Source organism: Hippoglossus stenolepis, chromosome 10 (genome assembly GCF_022539355.2).
Source record: "Hippoglossus stenolepis isolate QCI-W04-F060 chromosome 10, HSTE1.2, whole genome shotgun sequence".
Classification (NCBI taxonomy): domain Eukaryota; kingdom Metazoa; phylum Chordata; class Actinopteri; order Pleuronectiformes; family Pleuronectidae; genus Hippoglossus; species Hippoglossus stenolepis.
The window spans coordinates 23731784-23754745 of NC_061492.1; the positions used below are offsets into that span (position 1 = coordinate 23731784).

General features: G+C 39.7%; 3 protein-coding genes across 3 annotated transcripts; 2 read left to right on the forward strand and 1 right to left on the reverse strand.

Moving 5' to 3' along the window:
• Positions 1 to 1158: 1158 nt before the first annotated feature.
• rrh (retinal pigment epithelium-derived rhodopsin homolog) lies at positions 1159 to 9610 on the reverse strand. Its single transcript, XM_035168473.2, has 7 exons — positions 9342 to 9610; positions 7116 to 7306; positions 4750 to 4849; positions 3915 to 4068; positions 2822 to 2990; positions 1639 to 1817; positions 1159 to 1494 (listed from the first exon to the last, which is right to left on the reverse strand). The coding sequence occupies exons 1-7, from the start codon at positions 9451 to 9453 to the stop codon at positions 1389 to 1391; spliced, it is 1011 nt and encodes a 336-aa protein (XP_035024364.1). The 5' UTR covers positions 9454 to 9610; the 3' UTR covers positions 1159 to 1388.
• Positions 9611 to 10827: 1217 nt separating this feature from the next.
• On the forward strand, positions 10828 to 12482 carry LOC118116837 (cytochrome c oxidase subunit 8A, mitochondrial). Its single transcript, XM_035168761.2, has 2 exons — positions 10828 to 11020; positions 12131 to 12482. The coding sequence occupies exons 1-2, from the start codon at positions 10904 to 10906 to the stop codon at positions 12224 to 12226; spliced, it is 213 nt and encodes a 70-aa protein (XP_035024652.1). The 5' UTR covers positions 10828 to 10903; the 3' UTR covers positions 12227 to 12482.
• A 1467-nt stretch (positions 12483 to 13949) lies between these two features.
• Positions 13950 to 19869, forward strand: LOC118116836 (glucosamine-6-phosphate isomerase 2). Its single transcript, XM_035168760.2, has 7 exons — positions 13950 to 14053; positions 14783 to 14918; positions 15031 to 15132; positions 16839 to 17021; positions 17146 to 17330; positions 18233 to 18407; positions 19357 to 19869. Exons 2-7 carry the CDS (start codon positions 14795 to 14797, stop codon positions 19413 to 19415), a joined length of 828 nt encoding a protein of 275 aa, XP_035024651.1. The 5' UTR covers positions 13950 to 14053; positions 14783 to 14794; the 3' UTR covers positions 19416 to 19869.
• Positions 19870 to 22962: the final 3093 nt, after the last annotated feature.

Here is a 22962-nt window from a genome sequence, read left to right on the forward strand (position 1 = left end):
GACTTTAAAACCCAGGTGTTTTGTGCTTATGCTGTATTACTGTGTTTCACACAACCTTTGCGAGACACAGAGCAAAACAATTCCAACCAGAGGAGACACCCTAAAACATTTCAGGGTAGTTTAAAAAAGTTCTTATATCTTAGATATATTTTAGAAAAGTGCTGTATCAGGTGAGCCTCAGGGCTCTGATGTCATCCAGAGTTATCCCTTTATCTTGACATATTCACCTGTGTCTTCAACGTGTATGGCTCCGCTTTTTCATCCTGGGATTAATTAATATATATATATATTTTTTTCATTCTTTGCATCGTCCCATGAAAAAATATCAACACACCCTCTCACTCACATTGACGGAGGATCTCGTGCTGTGACCTTTTTCTAGGCGACTGGCCGGAGGATTGTGTCTGCAGAAAGTCCTGAAACTCTCAGTCAGACATTCACGGTGACACATACAGCTGAGAGCAGCTGATGGTAAACATTGGTACACAAATCTGACAGTGCTCAAATACAACTGTTTGTCTCACCCTCTCTTCTCTCAGCACAATAATGGTTCAAGCTCCACATCCCCACTGGCCCCACTGATGTAGCCTTCTTTCAGAATGCTTGCTTGACAGACAACACATTGCAACGACGTTTGTTGTCTCGTCACACCGACCTTCTGAGTCACTGCAGTTCAGAGGGGTCTGTTCATTTTCCACCTCAGTTACCAGAAAATTCAGCTGAGATCAGACAACATCACGGGGGGAGCTATTTGTCCCCTGAGCCTGGTAACTTCATGAATCTCCCTGTGTTTTTCCACACTGGAAGATGTAGACAATCCTTGATGGTCTCCTGGGGCCTTTTGAATCCAGGCTGGCCTTTGTCAATGTAGGCCGCTCCTCTTGCCCTGTCCTCCGCCAAGAGAGCAGGAGATCTTGGTGCCTTGTTGGTGCCCCGCTACCCATTTTAGTAGCAAATAGTGTGACAGGACCTGTTGTTTTACCCTCTACTTGTCACTTCCTCCCCCTGACCTGATCACCTCTTTCCTGATGCTGGTACTTCTGTATGTAAGTTATGATGAAAAGGAGAAATTAGATTGTTCCTAATGTTTCTTTGGTTGTTTTCAAGCACAGGACATTACTTAAAAAATAGTTGAAGAATTCAGTCCGTACACAAAAGGATTTTCATTGTCAGTTTGTTATTGGAGTAACTGGAACACAAACAATGACTACAATGCCACAGGAAGTGGAATTTACACAGTAAAAACCACAATTAGGTCATCAAACAACAAAAAATAGCTCCAACAGAAAGAAATACAGTGACTGATGTTATTTCATCATAGCAATCTTCTATACATGGCTTCAATGCCAGGGTATATTATTACAGAGTCATTCTGAGGCAATTTCATCTCACTGGGTCAGAGGTTGTTGGGAGGTTGTCATTGGAACCTGGGTATTGATGGTGATTCGCTGCCTGGTTTGACATCGGACCATTCCTATTATGGCTCTTCTGAACCTGAAAGAAAGCACCTTTTTATGTCCTTTAATGCACCAACCACTAAAATATTATTACAACACGTACACCCTCTCTACTTCAAACAATACCTATCACAAGCACATCAAACGGTTATCAAAGAATAATGTAAAGAAAAACACTTACTTTTTGTTGGCAACAACATAAATGCAGGGGTTGTAAAAAGTGGAGGACTTGGCAAAGAGTGGAGCGATGATGGCCATCGCGGCAGGTATGGTCTTGGGGTCACCAAAGGATGCCCAGAGGCACACCATGGAGTAGGGAGACCAGGCCACCAGGAACATGACAATCATCACTATGGACATCTGCAGGCCAACAACATTACATCACATTACATTGCAGTTAGCTGACGCTTTTATCCAAAGCGACTTACAATAAGTGCATTCAACCATGAGGGTACAAACCCAGAACAAGAATCAAGAAAGTACAATTTTCTTCAAGAAAGCCAAACTACAAAGTGCTATAGGTAAGTGCCATATAAGTGCTACTAAATCGCTATTATGACAACTAAGCTTTCATGTAATACACCTGTATACATAATTGTAGGAGACAGACCTTTAGATGGGCATGTTAACAAACCAGCCACAAAACCTAGAGGAAAGGGGCTCAGTTATTTCACTGTGTTGGTTTTCCTGGTCAAGCAGACTCACAAGGTTTTAATGTGAGTCTGCTTGGAGGATCTGTGGACACCTAAAGGCTATAGCACACTACATGTGTCGAATGTATTCATGAGACTCTCCAACACAGGTCAGGTCAGCTTGGCAGTGAGCCTACAACTCATCTACACAAGCTGTGTAGTGAAATCACTACATGACCATTGTTGTAGGTTGTCTAGGCTGGATCTGTTGAGTCTCATTGGAAGTTTTTCTCTACACAATAAATGAAGTTACATATGAAGGACAGCACAAAGTAGAATTGGATGTCCCAAAAAAATAGTTTTGGGTCACAGAATGTGAAACAATATTGATACACAACCTGCGAAGAGTGTTGAAAAAGACTGACTACAGGAGCACGTGAGCTGGACGACCACAAACATTTGACCATAATTGTATCCAGGCTGGATAACTCACACATTACATTCTTGAGTCTGGAGTTTTTAAGTCACATCTCTGCCATTGTCAAAATGTGCTCCAGAAGCATTTCACAAGTCGCTCATTTTCTGGTGATACACACAGGGAAAACACTCATTGAGTAATTGACTGTTTTGACTTTGTCCAGCCACTAAAATGATGGCCTACACTGAAGCTGCTGAGGCAAACTCTATCTCAGTGACCGCAGAGTAGAAAAGAGCGAGCTCATGTGTTTTCACCTTGGTGACATCCATCTGATCCGACCAGTCGATGTTGATGCTGTCCAGGCAGTTGCCAGCTTTGTATCTCCTCACAGTGGCTGACACGTTGTAGTAGCAGTAAAACATGACAGACAGAGGCAACACAAAGTTCACTGCGATCACTGCCATAGTGTAGGAGATGAAGGAGCTGTGGAGGAGAAGCAGAGTCAGTATCTGCTTACACATGATTACATGGGGTTAAGTTTGACCTTAGATCTGTTTTTCTGTGTTTACCTGTACTTACTGAGACTAGTGCAGTGCAGGTCCATTTTTTGTGTCGATACAAACAACTTCACAATTGTCACTGTACTTTCTTGATTTCTGTGCACTACACCTGTCATGAAATGGTTATTTTTGAGAAATGAAAAGAGAGTCTACTCTTTATTTGGGTGTAAAAGTTCGCAAAAACATTTTGGAGAAAGTCCACATGCAATGACTTGAGATGATGTTGTACCCTGGAGCATTCAGTGACACTGCATCTGGGGTACATGGGGATTTGTCAAAATGGGACCTATTGCTACTCATAGTGGGAGACACCAGTGAAACACACTGTGGTTAAGTTGCGGCTACATGCAGTCTGAAACACTGATTGAAGACACATATCATATATCATGTGTCCAAATCACACCAAATTCCACACTGCACTTCCTTGGGCCCCTAACAATACACATACCAAGTGTCAAGCAGATGCGATGAATGGTTCTCGGGAGGGGGGTTCAATAGGGAGCTCTGCTTCTCCATCCTGCCACTTATGCAGACATGCCAACACTACTGATTTACTGACGGCCACACTTCATAACTTTATGCACTATAAGTTGTTTTTATTAGTTGTTTAATAAATTATTAATTTGACCATTCCAACTTTTTGCGTCACCGATCGTCTTTTTGTCATGGACTTGAGCCGGTCATGACCTGGAATTAGTTTAGTAGCTTTTCTCTGTTTTTGGTAATTCCCATTGGTTAATTAACATGGCAGCAGTTATTTTGGCATTCTTTCTTGTTATTAGTTCTTCATAGTTTTTAAAGCCACATTTTATAGCCATGTTCAGGTGTGCACTGACACATGACTCACGCATCATTCTGTCTCCAGTTGATGGTGCATGTAGCTCCAGTGGGGTCAGGAGCATATCCAGACCATCCCACTACGGGCATGGAGGACCAGAACACAGCATTCAGCCACGATGCCAGAATGAGAAGGTTGTACGATTGCATCGTCATTTTCTGCCCTGAAGAGAGAAACCATTCAGATCAGGGAAGTCAGTAAAATTGTAAAAGATTGTATTTCCTTTGCAGCGGCAAACATTTTCAAACCTGTCATGTTTGACAAAATTGATGGAAATAAGAAAGTCTATTTCTTTAAACAGTAACAGATTAGTTTCAACCTAAAAGTACCGCCCTGAGCTTGTATATCTCTGCCAACCAGTGCAGTTTTATAATTTTTCAAATGACAACTGGTCAGAACTAGAAAAAAGGGAGACTTGAGATATCAGGTTCAAAAGGGCAAAAACATGTTCTGTTAGGCCCCTGTGACCTTGACCTTTAACCAACCAAATCTAATCAATTCATCTGAGTTATTTGGAGTTCTCTCAAAGCGTCCTCAAGATATTGCATTCACAAGACAATAAATGTGTTTTGTGAGGTCACAGCAACATTGACTAGTGACCACTAAAATCGAATCAGTTCATTCTTACAGTTCAATGAACATTTGCGCGGCATTTGCAAAGTTCTCTCAAGGTTCTTGAAATATTGTGTTCAAACTGCAGCCATTTGAAATGAAACCTCTCTAAAACTGGTTCAACAAAACCTGAATGTTCTTGTGTTAGTCTTTACGTTGTTTTAGCTTAGTGTGCCTAACTAACTGTGAAGTGAGTGTATTCTGTGGTCATGGAGGAGCAGTCAGTGGATACCTATGTCTGGTCTGCAGATGGTGAGATAGCGGTCGATGGCCACCACAGTCAACAGGCCGATACTGGCCATGCCAAAGAAGATGTTAAGAGCTGCGTAGATCTGGAGACGGAACCACAGAAGTTAAAACCAGACAGTTCATGATAATGGTCTGCTTTGGTGTTACCTTTAAGTTTGCAACTGTTTGACAATCTGCATATTTGGGACAAATAAAGTTATAGACAAAGACTCAATCAATAGACCAACCCCATATAAATAAACAGCAATCTACCAACTCACATGTTTATTGTCAGGACAGCCCAAAAGTAAAAAATGTAAAGTAAAGCAAGTCTCTTCAAAGTCCTTGAGCAGCTGGATGTAACATTCAGAGGCTAACAAGCTAACAAGCCAACAAATACTAGAGATTGGAAAGTATGGTAAGTGCTGAGGGCAGCGAGTCTGTAAATCAGCTGGTATCAGCAGCATGTTGATCTGTCGAAGCATATCCACTGAACTGGGTGTGAGTAATAATTATGTTACTCTGTCATATAGTGTGTGAAGGAAAGCCATCCCTGTCCAGGTGGATAGTTTGGCTCTGGGCCTGCTCTCTCTCCCTCTAGATTAGCATCACATGGGTCAATATCACTGTGGAATAACGAGGTCTGACCAAAAGAAAAACATAATCTGCTGAAATGACCCCAACACGTGGCCTGTGTGAGTGTGCGTCAGTCTGCTCACAGGTTTAGTCTCATGGGCAGCTCAGAATAAGTCATAGCAAAGAGTTTTATAACAAGATGCTAATTTTCACATATATTAATAGCAGCATAATGCAACACGAGGATTCTCACATCATCACACACAGCTGCTGTGATTGGAGTAAAACTGAAGAATAGAAAACACTACTGAGCTTAAATGCAAATAGTAGGCAGACTTTCATGTATAAACAAATGAGCATAGCAAAAACCTTTTAAATACAACAGCACCAAGTCTTGGCCACAGTCACAGTGGTACATGGGATGGTTTTGTGACCCACAACAGGGTTAACAGCATGGACAAACATAATCACATTTTTCAGATCCTCAGGATTGTGAGCAGCTTATCTACTGGTTTTTAGTCAGTGACAACATTTCCACATGCTGTGGGGTTAGCGGTTAGCTGTGAGGCATGCAGCACAGGCCTTGCTAGCGTGGCCACGTAGGGTTCCTCATTAGTATATAGCCTATACTTATTTAACTGATAGTAGAACTATTTATCTGTCAAAAATCGTATTGATTGTTAACATTTAATTATGAACGTCCCTTATATTAATACATTCTCCTCACAACACAAGAGCAAACATTATACAGATGGTTTAAACAGAGGAGGGTGCCGAGTCCAACCTCACTGGTTTACACCGTAGACTGTAAATAAAGATGGACGACGCTTCTCCACTTCCTCCTACTGCACAAAAAGGAAGCCAAAATATCTTGGAATCAGGTCCTGCCATCTTGGATCCAGAGAAAGTGCAGTACTGATGGTGGAGTTGAGTTGGGTGTTTTTATGTCAACTTGAACAAGCAGTAAACCAGTTTTTATTACCCAGGCAGTGCTCAGGTGCTGCCAGGTCCATTAAAAGGACCTATCAGACTACATATTACATATTACACCTATTTTAACATCTCACTACTGGCTTCCTCTTCATTTTACAGTAAACATTGGTGCTCACTTCTAGAGCCCTATGGCCAGGCTCCATCATGTACCTCCTGACTCCCCGTCCACGAGCTGAGCACTTAGTTCCTTTTCCCAGGACTTTCTTAGTGTACCTCAGACACGCGTTAAGACTCAAAGGGATCATGATTTCCAGTCAGTCACATTTAAGCTTTGGAAGAACAGAGACTCTGTAGAGCATTTTTGAAAAGCAGCTAAAAACCATCTATTCAGACAAGCATTTCGATAACATGTAGTTTTATATATTTCATCTGGTGCTTTGTTCTGTTTTTAATCCGACTCTTTTAGATTTGATCACTTTGATGTTAAAGCACTTTGTGATATGTGTCTGGTTCATAAAAATAAACTTTGCTTTACTTCCATGATGGGACCATGCATGATAGCTCTTTCTGAGAACTGACCTTTGAGTAGATGATTTTCTGGGATCATATTCAAACAAAAGAAAAAAGAAATAAAACAATGCACCAAAAAACAACTGAAACCTTCATTTCAACATTATATTTGCTGTGATTTACAAAACGTTTTAATGTAGATTGTTTTAGTATTGAAATAAGTCAAGTCAGTTTCATTCATACAGCCCAATATAATACATTCCAAATTTCCCTCAGATGTGTTAAAGACATTGTGTGTACAGAATAACCCAACATGGCAAAATTACAATTGAACACTAGTATCCCACCCACCTGACAACCGGTGTAGCCGAATTTCCAGCTGCCATGGATGTCTGAGGCAGCTGACATGGGATAGCCGATACCAGCCACTCCAACATCAGTTAAAGCCAGGTTGATGATAATGAAGTTGGTGGCCGTGCGGAGCTCCTTGAACTTCACAAACATGAGCAGCACCACGATGTTGCTTGTTAAACTGATGACTCCTGAGGAGAGGAGAGAAGATGTGGAGAACAGAGACATGAAGGGGGAGGTGGAGATCCTGAAACCCCTGATTCTATACACACGCAAAGGAAATTCCAAATGAACCTGCACTTACATGATTATCTTATATAAACTGACTCAATATATAATCTTCTCCCAGGCTCTTTCTAGATATCTGCCTTTTTGGGTTATATATAAATATATTATACAATCATGTATAATTGATAAGTTTTATACATACAGTACATAAAGAAAAATAATGTAAATTGCTTTGAGTGGTTTTTCAAGACTAGAAAAGCACTATATAAATACAGACCATTTTGACCGTTTATATAAACAAACTACGCAATCTTTTACATCATCTATATTTACCAAATCAATATCTTGTTTTTAATCTTAAAAAAATACACTTGAGATGTAGGAAAAAAACGTTTGACGCAGCCAGCACATGGAACAGATTCTATAATCACAGAGGCTGAGGACGAAAAAAACACTTCATTGTTCTAAGCTGCTCTAAAAGAGACTTTTGTCAGTCTAATGTAGAAAGAACATTAACGTCTTCTGTGTTCTGTGTGTAACTGCTTGAAAATGATTATTGAGGTTGTTAAACATGCATTGCACAAGCATTTTGAATATTAAAATATAGGTTGCATGATGAACTTAATGCTTATATTTTAACCCTAACCCTATAAAATGGAAACAATTAAAAAACATGAAGAATCACCAGGGATTTAAAAGAAGCATGATGAGGGAAGGGGGAAATAAACAATGTAACCCTTCTCTCCATCACACTGCTTGTGAGTTGACTTGTTACACTGACAAATCACATCATAAAAGTAGTTTTCCTTGTTTCAATGATGCCAAGAAAACAATCCTCCTAAACTGGAAAAGCAGTAAAATGTTGAGCATATCCATATGGATAGACCTCTTTATAGAAGACGTATTATTGGAAAATCTGTAAAGCATTTCATAAAAAAAAAACAATGTTGCAATATCAAGTTTTTCAATAAATACATTATATATTCAATACAAATTTTTAAAAAACTATGGCCCATAACATTTATGAAAAAGTCGGCAAAACGTTGTAAAAACCACAAGAGCCGGTCAGGCAAAAAATATTTCTGACAAACTCTGAGGGGATGTCTGCTGACTCCACGTACTGGTCAGTTTGGACTTTTACACTAAAATGAATTCTGGACACAAGTGCACACATAGAGGCAGGTAGGTGCAATGACGAAACTGTCAATAATGTTAACAGCCTTACAGGATGACTGGTTCACCGACAGGTTACAGGAAAGCAAGCAGGCAACAGGAAGACGCGCAAACACACACACACACACAAATAACAAGAGATAAGAGTCGAGTAGGTGAATTGGAGAAAGTAAAACCCAATAGATACCTAATAAAAGCAGTTACAAAATAAAACCTAGCACAAGATCATGACAAATTAAATGCAACCACATTGACTTCAATTTCCAACAGCAAATACTGCTGCCGGTGTTGTTTCTTAATAACAACATTTAAAAAAAATCCTTAACAATACTGTACATGTTCTTTGTCAACGTATTTATTTCGTTTTTCCCACAAGTAATGGTTTTATGGTCAGTGTGAGTAACTCAAAAGACTATGTTAAGGTTGTGTTAGGTAAAAACAAAACAATGATGACAAGAATTACAAAACCAGAAGTGTTTTCTTTATTCTAAATGTTACCAAAGCCACCATCTTTCACTGATGTTCTCTTCTTTTTTCCAGAAAGCAGCAGTGAGTTTTGATGAAATCACATAAACTCATTGCTGTGTTCATAGTTCATCGATAGAGATTAATTGTCTGAAATTGTAAAACAACCAACATTGCTCACAATTTCAAAATTCCCTGATAGTCTGAAAATGATGAGCTGTGTTGAATGTACTTCATGTTAAAACAATGACTCTCTTGGAATGTCCCTTACATCAGAGAGGTACATTCTTTGGTTCTACAGAAAACACAATACTCACATCATTTGTCTCAATGAAATATGTTTAAAATGCCACCAGTTACCTGCAGTAATAAGATATCCAGCCACGATGTTGTGCTCCATTTGAGTAAAGGCACTTTTTCCTCCGTAAGGTACAACATCATCTGAAATATTAACCCCAGAGTCAATCCCCATTTTCTTTGTTGTTAGAAAAAGAATTCACTTCGTTGATGCCGGCAGTCTTCCCACAGACAGTCTTGGAATGAAGTTAAAAAACGGTGATAACAAAATGGGATCAAAAGAGATGTAGAGAGCCAGTATGGCAAAATGCTGTTTCTATCTAAGATCTGAAGGGACTTGTGGGGTGGGGGGGTGGAGTGGTGGGGTGGGGGGGTGAACGTGAGGGGGATTATTACATACCATTGCTCCTGTGTCCCCAGATAGCAGGAGGCTGTGTGTAAGTAACGTGAACAACAGGGCTGCACAAGACCGGATTACCACTCACGTGGAGCTGTTGGGCTCTGGCCAGTGAGCGACATTACAAAACTGAACTGAAGTTGTGTAAATGCCTAAAGACTATTCACTTCACTGCGTGTACAAACTGTGGCCAACACCAACTCTGGATTACCAGCTGGGAAAGGCCCATGGTCTTAATTCCCTGTGCGATTAGGTTGCTTAATATAATAAATATACTAATGGAAAGGGTCTGAAGATAACACACACACATTGGATGGACTTTAAAAACATGTCACAACTAGAGGGCACTCAGAGAGCATATATCTGCGCCAAGGTCTAACAGTCCCCTCATGAAACGGCAATTCAATTCACCAGATCTGGATTTCTATTTAGATCTGCTCGCAATTGCACACACTCAAATATCAGTGCCCTAAACATACCTGAATCTTGTCGTCATGTTCCAGGAGTTACTATCTATCTCGCAATGTCAACCAAAGTGAAAGAAAATAAAATAACATTCCTTACTCTGCCCACTGCTGCACCAAAATTGTATGGGTTTGTACCTGACCCATATCACATCCTCCCAACAAGTTTCCTGGTAATCCTTCCAGTAGTTTTTATGTAACCCTGCTAACAAACAAATAGACTACACAAAAACGTCAATGAAAATGCAAATCACTATTAAATTCCTAATTCATATATTTATTGTAAATTCAGTTTGTTTATCTGTTCATATGTTTTCCTTTTAAACTGTATCTTTAAAATAGATTTTTAAATTATGATTTTATTAATGTTATTTTAAATAATATACCTTATGATGGTTTCATGTTGTTTTTGTAAACCCCTCTTTGATATGAACAATTTATTGATTAATTACTATATAAAATTGTAAATTATTTCTCTAAGTCCTCTTTTTATTGCCCATTCAAATATCAAATCATGAATACGTTTTTAATTGAGTGTATGATAGATTAATTTGTAAACAGATGTATCAAGGCTTATTTGAACGATACATTTAGTCATAAGTTTGGGAAATATTTTATCACTGTGACGCTGGTGGTGCGTCATCGACCTTCCAGGACAGGAGGTGGCAGTGTGGAGCTCACTGGACAGTGGAGACACAGAAGCACTTCCTCCTCACTCCATACCAGCTCCTTCAGAAGAGAAGACTCCATCGCTCCAGACAAACATGCCGGTCTTCCTCAGGACTCTCGCCAGCCGTGCTGCTCCGGCCCTGCGGTCACATGCCGTCACTCAGCGGGCCACTATCTACTCGAGACCGGCCAAGGAAAAGATCGGCCCCCTCGTGAGTCTGCTGCTGTCTCTCACCCACCTTGGCTTCATGCTAACTGAACGACGAGCTACAAGCTTTAGCTGTCCTTGGCTGACGAGGTCAAAGTCAGCAGGCAGTGCTGGGCGCCTGTCTTATTTTTTAACGTTAACGTATCTATTTAACTAAAGTGACGGATTTCAAATGACTGAATATGCGGGGACGTATTTTAAGCGGCTGCTCGGTGTTTTCCTCTTCCTGCATTTGTGAGCCCCATGCTAACACGGTTAGCCACCCTAGCTGTTAGCGTTGTGCTAACAGTTGTTTATGAAACTATTGCTTTCGTAAACACTCGTCAGTCCGGAGTTACACCGTGTCCCTCTGCCTTTACCGCAGGACATCACTAAGATATCCAGTCCTTCTCTGTGAACATGTCCCACGTCTCCGTACCTTACACTCAGATTTGAGTTATTAACTGCCTAAGAATTCAACAGTCCTGTCGGTGTTTGTGTAAACTAGTATCAGAGGTTAGTTTGTCCACATATCATCAAAATGGAACCCTATAGTGTTGACAATGATTGTGTCAGCAGGATTTGTACAGTAACATTAACACTAAGACAGAAGCACCGCCGGTGACTCAGTAACATTTACTGAAGTCTACACTCTGTAGGCGATATCAGTTCTGAAACGGGATTGAGGGATTCAGTTTGAATGGGAAGTTCTTTAGAGGCATTAGTTCGAGCCAGTGGCAGCAAAGAGAGCAATGAAAACAAGGTCACATAGTAGTAATAATGATCATTTGGATTTACATGGCACCTTTCAAGGTACCTACTGCTTTACAAAGCCAGAAAGACTGGAAAAAAAGATTAAGTTAATCATATCTAAAGAAAGTTAGTAGTATAATAATAGGTATGTTATTTTTGTTCTTTGCTCTTTTAACTGTTTATTGTATTTTACCCATCTTATAGCCAATAAATGACTCAATACTACAAAAGCGTCCTACTACTGATACCCTGTAGAGTAATACAGATGGTAGATATGGTCTATTTATTAATAAATGTATTAATTGGCTGACCTTCAAATCTGTCAACAGATTTTTTTTCTTTTCACTTATGTTAAGCTGACTGAATACTCTCTGTTACCTAGGAGACTGTTATTGGACTCGGCATGTTCTCCTTGGCCATCCTGGGCCCATCTGGGTGGATCCTGGCCCACCTGGAGGACTACAAGAAGAAAGAATGAACAGAACATTTTAACAGATCGCTGCCTGGTGTACACAGCCTCCTGTCTCCAGTGACCACCTGGGACCATAACCATCAATGTTCAGCTGCAGAGAAGAATATAGTTTTACCTCATTCCTCCAACTTTCCGACTGTTCTACTCCAAATCTCAGATACACATCAACTGTTCATGAAACATTGACTGTGATCTTTTAAAGTTTTTATTGTATGATTTCCCTGATAAAGGAGTATGTTACAAGATTAAATTTTAAACCCAGCTACGCTTGTTTTGTGTGTTTTGGCTCCTTTGGATTAGGCTTTTGGGGTTTGCTGGTCGTCGGGAGAGCTCACACTTTGAATAATCACTACTCAATCTGAGATAATCCATTAACACTATTATCAGAAGAAATTACTGGGAGGCCTCCTCTTGGATGTTCCTTAAGGGCAGCTGTGACTCCGTGATTAGAAAGAGTCGTCCACTAACCTGAAGGTCTGGCAGTTGATCAAGTGAACTATATAGTAATGGTTGCTTTGAGTGGATCATATGACCTGATTAGTTCTACGTGTGTATAGTCCATTTGTTGATTTATAGCACTGTTCAAATATTTGAACTGAGATCACTTAAATATGTAATTATATATTTTTTTAATCATTTTCTTACAATACATTATATAAACTTTTGTGGTCAATGTATAAAATGTCAGTGTAATGGGTTTTCAGAACGTAGTGCAGCATAAAGTAAAATATTCCCTCAAAAAGTCTTCCCAAAAAAAATGTACAGTACAAGTACAGGCTCAGTAGATGTACTCAGTTACTTTAAGCCATCAGTACAAGATGGAGTGTTTGTGTAAAGATACTGATCTTTGCTGTGGTCACTTTTTTCTTTATGTTCACATGAGGGCTGGTCTGTCTGATTGTACTTGGAGGTTAGTAATCAAAAAAGTCACTGAAGCAGCATAGGAATGTAATGTATGCATCCAGCTAATCATGAAACACATGAAATATTTCTGTTAAACTACTGGCGTTAATGTGTTAGTGTTTAACGGTGATGGAATGTAACACAATGCTTTACTTTGTTACTGTTGTAACATATTTTGCATGTATCTGTACTTTACTTAAGCATTTTTTTTATTTTCCGGTACTTATCACTTTTACTCCACCACATGTATAATTAGCAAATATCTGTACTTTCTACTCCACTACATTTTCACAATGCATTATGTTACATGTGACACATTGTGTAACCCTATCCCTGACCCTTAGGGTGGGATTTATTCACTGATCCAATCAAATCAGGCAGTTAACATTAGACCCCGCCTTCCGCAGCAGCATCTAGTGAAAAAGAAACACCTGGAATAGATTCAGAAGAGGCCACTGCCCAGACTCAGCCATTTGTTAATATGACAACGTGTTTCCAGCAGTAGCATCTGCAGTATTCATTATTAATATGACAAAGCCTGCACTATTTTTCTGAAAAACAAAATATACTGCAAGCACAGTTAGAAAAGTTGATGTAGTACTTTTGCTTGAGTACATTTGATCTATTTATTTGTACTTTTACTTGTTTGAGTACTTCCTCCACCTTTGGTCCTTAATAATATTATTTATTCACTGAACTGTGTGGATGTTCAATCTTCAAATTATACTGCCCAATTCATGAGTAACTGTTCCTACAAGGTCACATCAAATAGAAAATAATAATTATTATTAGTATCGTTTTTTTATTTGTGTATGGTTTAGCAAAAGCAGTTTGGTGACGTCACCTGACCGGTAGTGGATCATGTGACAGAAGCAGATCATGTGACACAGCGGCCGTGATACGTCAGCTGACTTTCTCCACTGACTGAAGGTAAAAACTTGTTCTTGTTGAAGCGTTTGTTTCCTGTTGACAGTTATCTCGTTGTTTCACTTCAGATCAGCGACACGTTTCACTAAATGTGCGTGGAACGAATCTCTCGCTAGCATTGCACATGCTAATAGCCACGTCCTCACCAAACTCCAGAGAAAAATCTGACAATTTACCAGAGTCCTGTTTGTGAGAGTCGCTCTCCGTCACGCACCGTTCGTTTCTCCCTCCATACACAGATCGATAGCAGATTATATCCAGCCATTGTGAGGCAGTGATATGCTGTAGATCATATTTTAAATATGCGAGGCTAACATCTTTGAAAATGGGCGAGCAGACACGCATCCAGTTTGCACGTTTTGAATGGGGTTTGGCGTGGTTCTAACGGCAATATATCGATGTGTATTAGACGTCGGTTATGTTGCTCTTGATCTGCAATCACTTAGTTGTTATAACATCTTGCTCTTTGGTCCTCTGACTTCTTCTCTACTCTCTGTGTCTAGTTTAGTCTGTGTGAGATGAAACTCTATGTTTGCATCACTCCTGTCCTGTAAACCCACTGGGAAACAGTTTGAAACTGAGTCTGGACCAAAGCCTGCAAATGTTTTTAAGTGCTCTGATTTATTTTCCTCCTAGAAAATAAAATGAAATAAATGACAATCCTATTGACATTGTATAATTGGCCAGCCAGGCTGTTATTTATCATTAATTATATCGTTCTCATTCATTCAGAAAGCTGATACAATGAGGCTGGTCATTCTGGACGACTACGATCTGTCCAGTGAGTGGGCAGCCAAATACATCCGCAACAAGATCATCCAGTTCCAGCCGTCCGCCGACAGATGCTTCACTCTGGGGCTGCCTACAGGTCGGCACTGTCCACACCCACACTGATGTTCTCCAGGGTTTTCAGGGGTGAAGTATCTCTGCAACATCACTGCAACTGAGTGGAGTGCATTAACGTGTCCAATGTCTTTCAGGGAGCACTCCTTACGGCTGCTACCAGAAGTTAATTGAATACTACAGAAATGGAGATATTTCTTTCAAATATGTGAAAACCTTCAACATGGATGAATATGTAGGTGAGTTAAAGGCTGACTGATTCATCTCAAATGTCCACTTCATCTCCACAATGGATCCTTAAGTTTGTGAGCAGCTCTGAAATATTTGGGAGAACATGCTGTAGCATTTCTAACATATGGAGGACTTCCACTCTAACAACCTCCACGTTGTGTGGTCAAGATTGAATGGAACCCCTATGGAGCTGTTGCCCTCAAACATAACATTTATGGGGTGAAAAAAATGTTCTGCCAATTCTCTTTATGTTTGTGATATGAGAGGTGGAATTTAGTTTAGATTTTCAACTTTTAATCTGACACACCACATGACACTTTACAGCATTCACCGTTTTTTGGGGTTCACCAGAGTCTGTTTTTTATGTGACCATGAAACATAATGCCACCATGACCAGTTATTAGCTGCTACATTTACATCTCTCTGTCAGACACGATGATTCACCGGGTCCTGCTTTCCTCTGAGTGCCTTGAGAAGGGTGTCCTGTCACAATCAGTCGTAAATCCTCAACTATTCTTTCATATCAACTCTGACATGTAATCGATTTGCATATTTGCAAGAATTCAAATACAATGCATCCTTTTTGTCCAGAAGCAGGCGTAAATAATTATTTTAGCCATTTAGCTCTATTCACCACCAATTCATTGAGGACTACTTCACGACTGACCTGCAGGTGACTTGCAGCTAATTTCAGTCCAATGGCATCAATAGGAAGTGAACAGTCTCTGTAGACATGCTCTGATTTTTGGTGTCATCACTCTGCTTCCTTCTGCATGTATTTTAGTTTGTTACGCTGTTTCTCAGCCAAACAATAGATGTTGTGCAATTGAGGTAATGTTGCCAGCACATTTTGAAATTAAATTTTGATTAGGCGACAAATTTATTGCACAATTCCATCATTTAGAGGTAACGTTTGGCTTCATTACTCTGGAACTCTGCAAACTGACCTTTGCAAACACGGACTCTTTAGTAATGTGTTGAGAGGGTCATCCAATTTTAAAAAGTTTAACAGAGTAGTTTAAAGACCTTTACAATATTCTAGACAGACATCAAACCGTTCCTACAATGAGCAAACACTTGGTGACAGTGGAGAGGAAAAAACCTCCATCAGAACCAGGCTCAGTGTGACAGGGACATGAGCCTCGACAGGTTGGGTTGAAATGGAGGAGATAGGAGAAAGAAGGAACCACAAGAGAGCCTGTGTTTAGGGACCAAAGTGATCTATTGGGATAATATGCTGCTTTAATAATTGATGGGACTTGATTGTTAAGGGCTTTATTATATGTAAGGAGCAGGATTTACAGGGAGACAATGCAAAGAAGCTAAGACAGGAGCAATATGATCTCTCCTAGTTCCTGTCAGCACTCGTGCTGCAGAGTTTTGGACCAACTGGAGGCTTTTCACAGACTTACTGGGACATCCTGATAATAAAGAATTTAAAAATTCCAGTCAAGAGGTCATAAAAGCATGGACTAGTTTCTCAGCCTCCTTCTGACACAGGATGTTTCTAATTTTCATGATATTGCGCATGTGGAAGAAGGCTGTCCTAGAGACGTGTGTTATGTCAAATGAAGTGTCCTGGTCTGTTTACATGGGTTAGCTCTGGACTGTTTTATTTTTAGCATCATTTCAATTGTGGTCCCATGGTTTTGAAGCAGGCTGTTATTTGGCCTCTCAGCTCTTAGGTTACCGATGTGACCCTCTTGTTCTTCAGGTCTCCCACGAGCTCATCCAGAGAGTTACCACTCCTACATGTGGAACAACTTCTTCAAGCACATCGACATCGATCCAGCCAACGCTCACATCCTGGATGGAAACGTAGACGACCTGGAGGCCGAGTGTCAGGCCTTCGAGCAGCAGATCACAAAGGCCGGAGGAATCGAGTTGTTTGTTGGAGGTCAGACATGTTTCATCTGCTGTAACTCATCAGTAAAACAGAGCCTATTGTAGATGACATTAGGGGGATTTAATCTCTTGTGTAATGTAAAGTGGTTTGGTTCCTTCTCACTGTGTTTCTGTAGGTATTGGCCCTGATGGTCATATTGCGTTCAACGAGCCGGGCTCCAGCCTCGTTTCCAGGACCAGAGTGAAAACCCTGGCTAAGGACACCATTGTGGCCAACGCTCGTTTCTTTGGTAACGACCTGTCCAAGGTTCCCACCATGGCTCTCACTGTGGGTGTAGGAACTGTCATGGCAGCCAAAGAGGTCAGATTGGAATGCAGTTCATTCATTCCTCCCATAACATCATCTTACTTGACCACTGCAACATATTCTGTACTATATATGTACATTTTGTGTACACAAATCAAACCCTGTGTTAGATTCAATAAGATCATATTTTTAAAAAAACATGTCAGCAAGGTGTAGCTTCCCTGCTATTTCCATGCTAACATAATGTAAGTATAAACATGAACCTGTATTCATTAGTAATATGAAAAAAATCACAAACTTTACTGCTTACTTAAAAAACGAACACAATGTTTTGAAATACTCAATGAACAATGAAAGGACATCATTAAGGGTGAACAAGAAACAACCTTCAGCAGTGTATGTTTGTCCATTAGTAATGCAGTACTGCCCTCTACTGGAAGATGAGTGTCCCCTTGCAACTCAACCGCACCATCTTGGGTCTTCTTATTGAAAGCAGCAAGCCAATCAGCTGCAAGATCGGCCTTAGTCCACCAATCACCACCTCGTCGTAATTGCATGTAGTCGCTTACTCGACAAGTCAGGCCAACTTTCACCATGGGAAAAACAGAAAACACACCCACAACAGACAATGTACGACCGCAGTTGTAATATAAAAATTATAATAACAATAATTATTATTATTGTTATTAGTGAGAGCAGTCAGGGGGGGGCTGAGAAAATCGAATGTGCTGCATGCAGCTCTACTATGGTTTGAGTGATCAGTTCTCAGGATGCATTCAGGACGCATTTGAGTGCGAACAGACCAGAGCTTAGCGCTGATCACTTATCAAATGATGTTACTACTTAAGAGTTCCTTTGTCACACTTTATATTAACCAACTTCATGTTCACACTCAGCTGGATCTACAGGAAGTAGGAGCTGCACTGAGTATAACCCTGTTGATGTCCTCTGCTCAGGTGATGATTCTGATCACAGGAGCACACAAAGCCTTTGCTCTGTATAAAGCCATAGAGGAGGGAGTGAACCACATGTGGACAGTATCAGCCTTCCAGCAGCACCCACGCACCATCTTTGTCTGTGACGAGGACGCCACGCTGGAGCTGCGAGTCAAGACTGTGAAGTACTTTAAAGGTACCAAATGTTATACCAGAGGTTATAAATGGGGTTGATTAAATATAAATAACACATCAGAGTTACAATCACAATTCAATTCAACGGCAGTAAATGGCAAACAACAGCATCCAAAATTAGAATTAAGTTGAATCAACACTTATCAGAATCAGTGTCACCAAAACCTCAACATTAGCACCTTTCACCCTTCAACTCGGTGGACCGAACTCTGCTTTCATACCAACCTGGATCTGTTGCTGTGCAAACAACCAGATCTAAACCATCTGAAAAGTCAGTTAGTTTGTGGTGTGGAAGCAAAGCAGCTTCATGCTTTTGTGATATTTTAAAAATCAGAAGAGAGACTTCTAATAAATCCTGCAGGTGTATATATACATGTATGTATGTATATATACACCTACACATATTGTAATTGTCAATATATAAAAACAGGTTATTAAATTAAAGCACATGAATCACATCAACATCCATAAAGTGTTTTACAATCCGCAACAGGCAGACAGAACATAGTGTATCACCTGTCCTCGCTTGTCACTGGTGCACATACGAGCGCACTCTAGGTAATCACAATAACCAACACTATTCAGAAACAAGCACATGTCCTCATGCTGTGGGGTTAGTGACAGTCTGTCAACTGTGAAAGGAGGTGGAGATTATGTGTTCAGATGGTACTGGTGTCCCAGGAGGGCAGAGATGTTAAAGAGTTTATTAGTTGAGATTTTTTTTTAAACTATTACTATCTGTCAAAATTCTTAGTTTGTTAGCAGCAAAACAGTTGATTATTAACTAAAAACTAAAGGAGGTACCCTACAGCTCTAAAAAGGTCACTCCGAGTGGTCTTAAGTTAAACTGAACATCAACATGTCACAAAATATTATAAAAGTAATTATATCATCGGCATTTTTCTGTGTGTATCTAAAATACTTTGTTTTACTGTTCATGTGCATTGTAGGGTTAATGCATGTTCATAACAAGCTGGTGGACCCGGTGCTCAGTATAAAGGACCAATGACACAGTGACGATGGTTGAAGGTTCCTGGATCCAACACGAATGGACAACATTATTACTGTGGTACTGTTCTATACAGAGGAACTGCTGACTCCCTGTCAGCTTTGTACTATGTCTATGTACTTTGTTAATTCATGGACTTTAAAGGACTTTGGATAATGTTAGCCCCAGACAGTTCCACATCCTCAGTGAGTGGGGAAATGATCAGGTTCCTTTTACATTAATGGAGCTTCTCCCTCTAAAGTTCTTTGTTTTGCAGTTTGTGTTTAAAGGGAAGTTCTAAAGTTTTGTTCACTTGGTTTTGTGTGGAAATCAACCCAGACTGTAACTGAAACTGCGGTTTGAAATAATGTACAATGAATTAAACAGTGTTAAAGGGCCCATGTAATGTTTTAATCCTGTTATCCCTTTGTTAACTGTTCATTTATCTCTTGTTATAAAAACAATATCAAACAAATGTTTTTTATCTAAATCTCTGTCCTTTCTCTTCCTGTAAAACACTTTGAACTGTTTGATGACTCCTCCTGCACTCAGTTTGCACCCAATCATAAAGCATTCTGGGATTTCGGACTTCTTCCCCCAGACTGTAAATTCAACCAGTTAGCGACTGGTGCACAGGGACCTACGCTTTATGATTAAACCACAGGCGTAAGTCGAAGGAGGAAGGAGGAAGTCTTTGAAAACGGAGAGCAGGCTGTCATGACATCACACGTTGAGCTGCTAGTTACTGTCAACTCTAGAACAAGGGCGTAATAAAGCTTCATGTTTTTACCAGACACTTGCAAATACAGTATGAGGAATCAAACAGCTCTGACTTGCAGGCTCTGTAATGATGTTTTTTCTTGACTGGCCAGAGTAATCAAGTACAGTGTGTACTATACACGGTATATGATACGCTGTCTCAGTTCTGGGGGGTTGGTGGTGAGGATGGTGGTTGAGGAGATTGAAAAAAAGTTGAAGGTTATGGTATTTTTTTTATTTCTAGGGCCGTGAATCTTCAAGTGATTTCCTTTTCAATTCAGAGGGCCTTTATGCGATCCTAAAATATTTTTAGATTAGATTTGATTTGAGCGGAGTCACTACATCCTCTGGAAACAAATCTGTCTGCAGCAGAGGAGAGGACAGAGCAGCTAGCACGACCGTAAGGGACGACACATGGTAGAAAACTCCCAGCAGAGTTATTTTTCTTTTCATTATAAATGGTAAATGGTAAATGGTCTGTATTTATATAGTGCTTTTCTAGTCTTGATGACCACTCAAAGCCCTTTACAGTTTGGCTTAGCTACCCTATATCACTGGTAAGCACACTTCTATAGTGGGAACTTTTTAAAACTTAAAAGCGATTATAAAACTTCCTTCACTCAAACGAATTCCATTTAAAGTACCTTTGTCTTTGGTCAGACTTGCTCTTGTATGTAAAAAGTAGGTTACCGGGGGCTCCTCCACTGACAGCCCCTACTGCGCACTGACGTTTACATGGACTTTAGAAACAGTACCCTCTTTTAATTGTAACAAAATAATCTCAACTCAAGGCCCAACTATCAGTTTTCTGACTTCTGGTTGATGACCTTTGAATTTTTTCCAAATGGATGCAGTGAATGGTTTAGTTTTGGTGTTTGCAGCCTGTAGCTTTTTACAGTGTTTATCCAGTCTCTTGAAGACTGAGATGTGGTTGAAAGGTCTGAAAAAGCAACTAATTAAACTTTGAGTTGAGATTAGTTTGTCACATCGACAGATCCCTCGGCCACCAGTGAACCTCAAAGTTACAAACACCATATTTAGTTTAGTTTTGAGCAGTGATTTGACTTCACAAGATTCAGTGACAGTTGAGTTGTTAAGAAAATGTAAGAGTAACAGTTCGATGACATTATTTATTGTAAGTCGCTTTGGATAAAAGCGTCAGCTAAATTAAATGTTATTTACCCATGTCATATATTTTTGAATGCTTTGAAATATTTCCAGTCTGATAGTGTGATTTATTTCTATCTTTTGTGTTTGGTCACAGCATTCCTTCCTACGTTTTTTTTCTTTTTCTATTTTATGTCTCTCCTTCTTTTTGTCAGGCTGTTTCTAGTGTTTTACTCATATTTGTGATGGCAGTTAAAACGTTGATAAGAACCCTTTGCTTCAAAGGTCTCATCTATTGTGAAAGAAATATACAAAGGCCACCATGTCCTTTCTCCGGGGGACACTTTCAGTCCTGACATCATCTGTGCCGGAAACAACTTTCAGCCACGTTGTGATGCAGTTCCATTGTTTCCCACAGTGGGGCAGTCATAGCTAAGACTTGAATGTGCACTCTCAGATGCAATGTGTTGAAATGACCGCCATGGTTTAATTTGTCATTCAATCAGACTTTTTTAATGTGGGAGATCCAGACTATGTTATTTAGGTAACACAATGTAACGCATAATACAAAATATTTTTAATCAATTACCAAAATCATCTATGTTAACAGAATCAGATATTTCCCATGTACACTACACTGCATGAATAGTACTTATTTAAGACACATTATTCAATTTATATAATTTGTCACATATTTACATAATAGCAGTTATGTAAATAAAACATAATTCAGTTTTTACCAGTTTACAAAACAGATATAAACTCTAAGTGATTTATTCAGTAAAATCACTCGTTTGACACCAGAAAGAAAAAACGTCACACACAATCTTCTACTGGATGCAACAAATATGGAGAACAGAATTATACTTAAAAGAAAAAAAGGCAAACAACGCATTTTATACAAAATGACAATGTTGTATCATTCTGGAGAAAAGAAATTCAAGAAAACAAGGATATAATTAAACCAAACAAGATAAAATTGGATAGCACTAGCTTTAGAATTTATATTATAATATTTATACAATGAAATACAGTATTTTGAAGTACTAAGTACTAAATAAAAGTGTTGCTTGATAGATGTCCTTGGAAATGAACAATTCATAGAACAACAAAGTGCTGCTAATAGATGCACTGTATGATTGTGTGTGTGAATGGAATGTAAAACTGTACTGTAAAGAGCTTTGAGCAAGATATTTCACAAACCATCTCTGTGGTTATTTGGCCTACATTGTTTGAATGTGCTCAGGTCAGTGTTGAACGGCACAAGGGCATCATGCTGATCCTGTCCTGGCTCCGGTGGCAGCACCTCCTCTTTCATCCACAGCAGAGATCACGCTCTAAATTCATCTCTGGGTAAAACATTTAACCTTCCCAAAAAGTCCCTGCTCAGAGGGCAGTACTTTACAGGAATCTTTAGGGGTGGGGCTTGCAGAGCTGAAGATGCCTGATTGGTTTAATGTGTAAAGTCGAATATTTCAGGTGTTTTGAAATTTGTTTCTAGTGCTCGTCGTTTTTCCGATCAACTTCTCTGCCACATCCCCCATGGTCTTAAGGCCCGTGGTAGAAATGCAGGGGGACAACAGGTCTGCAGGAACCTTTTAGTTCCTCGAAAAAAAGTTCCAGTTACTTTGGTCGAAACCAAACTTTTGACTCACACTCTTAACTTTTACTTCCGAGTTTATTTTCATTTGACAAACAGCAA

Excerpts from the sequence above, each read along its gene's own strand:
- LOC118116836 (XM_035168760.2), top strand. The coding sequence starts at position 14,795 with ATGAGGCTGGTCATTCTGGACGACTACGATCTGTCCAGTGAGTGGGCA. Across the intron at positions 14,919-15,030 it reads CACTCTGGGGCTGCCTACAG|GGAGCACTCCTTACGGCTGC; the intron begins GTCGGCACTGTC and ends AATGTCTTTCAG. Across the intron at positions 15,133-16,838 it reads CAACATGGATGAATATGTAG|GTCTCCCACGAGCTCATCCA; the intron begins GTGAGTTAAAGG and ends CTTGTTCTTCAG.
- rrh (XM_035168473.2), bottom strand. The coding sequence starts at position 9,453 with ATGGGGATTGACTCTGGGGTTAATATTTCAGATGATGTTGTACCTTAC. Across the intron at positions 4,850-7,115 it reads TCGGCTACACCGGTTGTCAG|ATCTACGCAGCTCTTAACAT; the intron begins GTGGGTGGGATA and ends TTCCGTCTCCAG. Across the intron at positions 1,818-2,821 it reads ATCAGATGGATGTCACCAAG|ATGTCCATAGTGATGATTGT; the intron begins GTGAAAACACAT and ends GTTGGCCTGCAG.
- LOC118116837 (XM_035168761.2), top strand. The coding sequence starts at position 10,904 with ATGCCGGTCTTCCTCAGGACTCTCGCCAGCCGTGCTGCTCCGGCCCTG. Across the intron at positions 11,021-12,130 it reads AGGAAAAGATCGGCCCCCTC|GAGACTGTTATTGGACTCGG; the intron begins GTGAGTCTGCTG and ends TCTGTTACCTAG.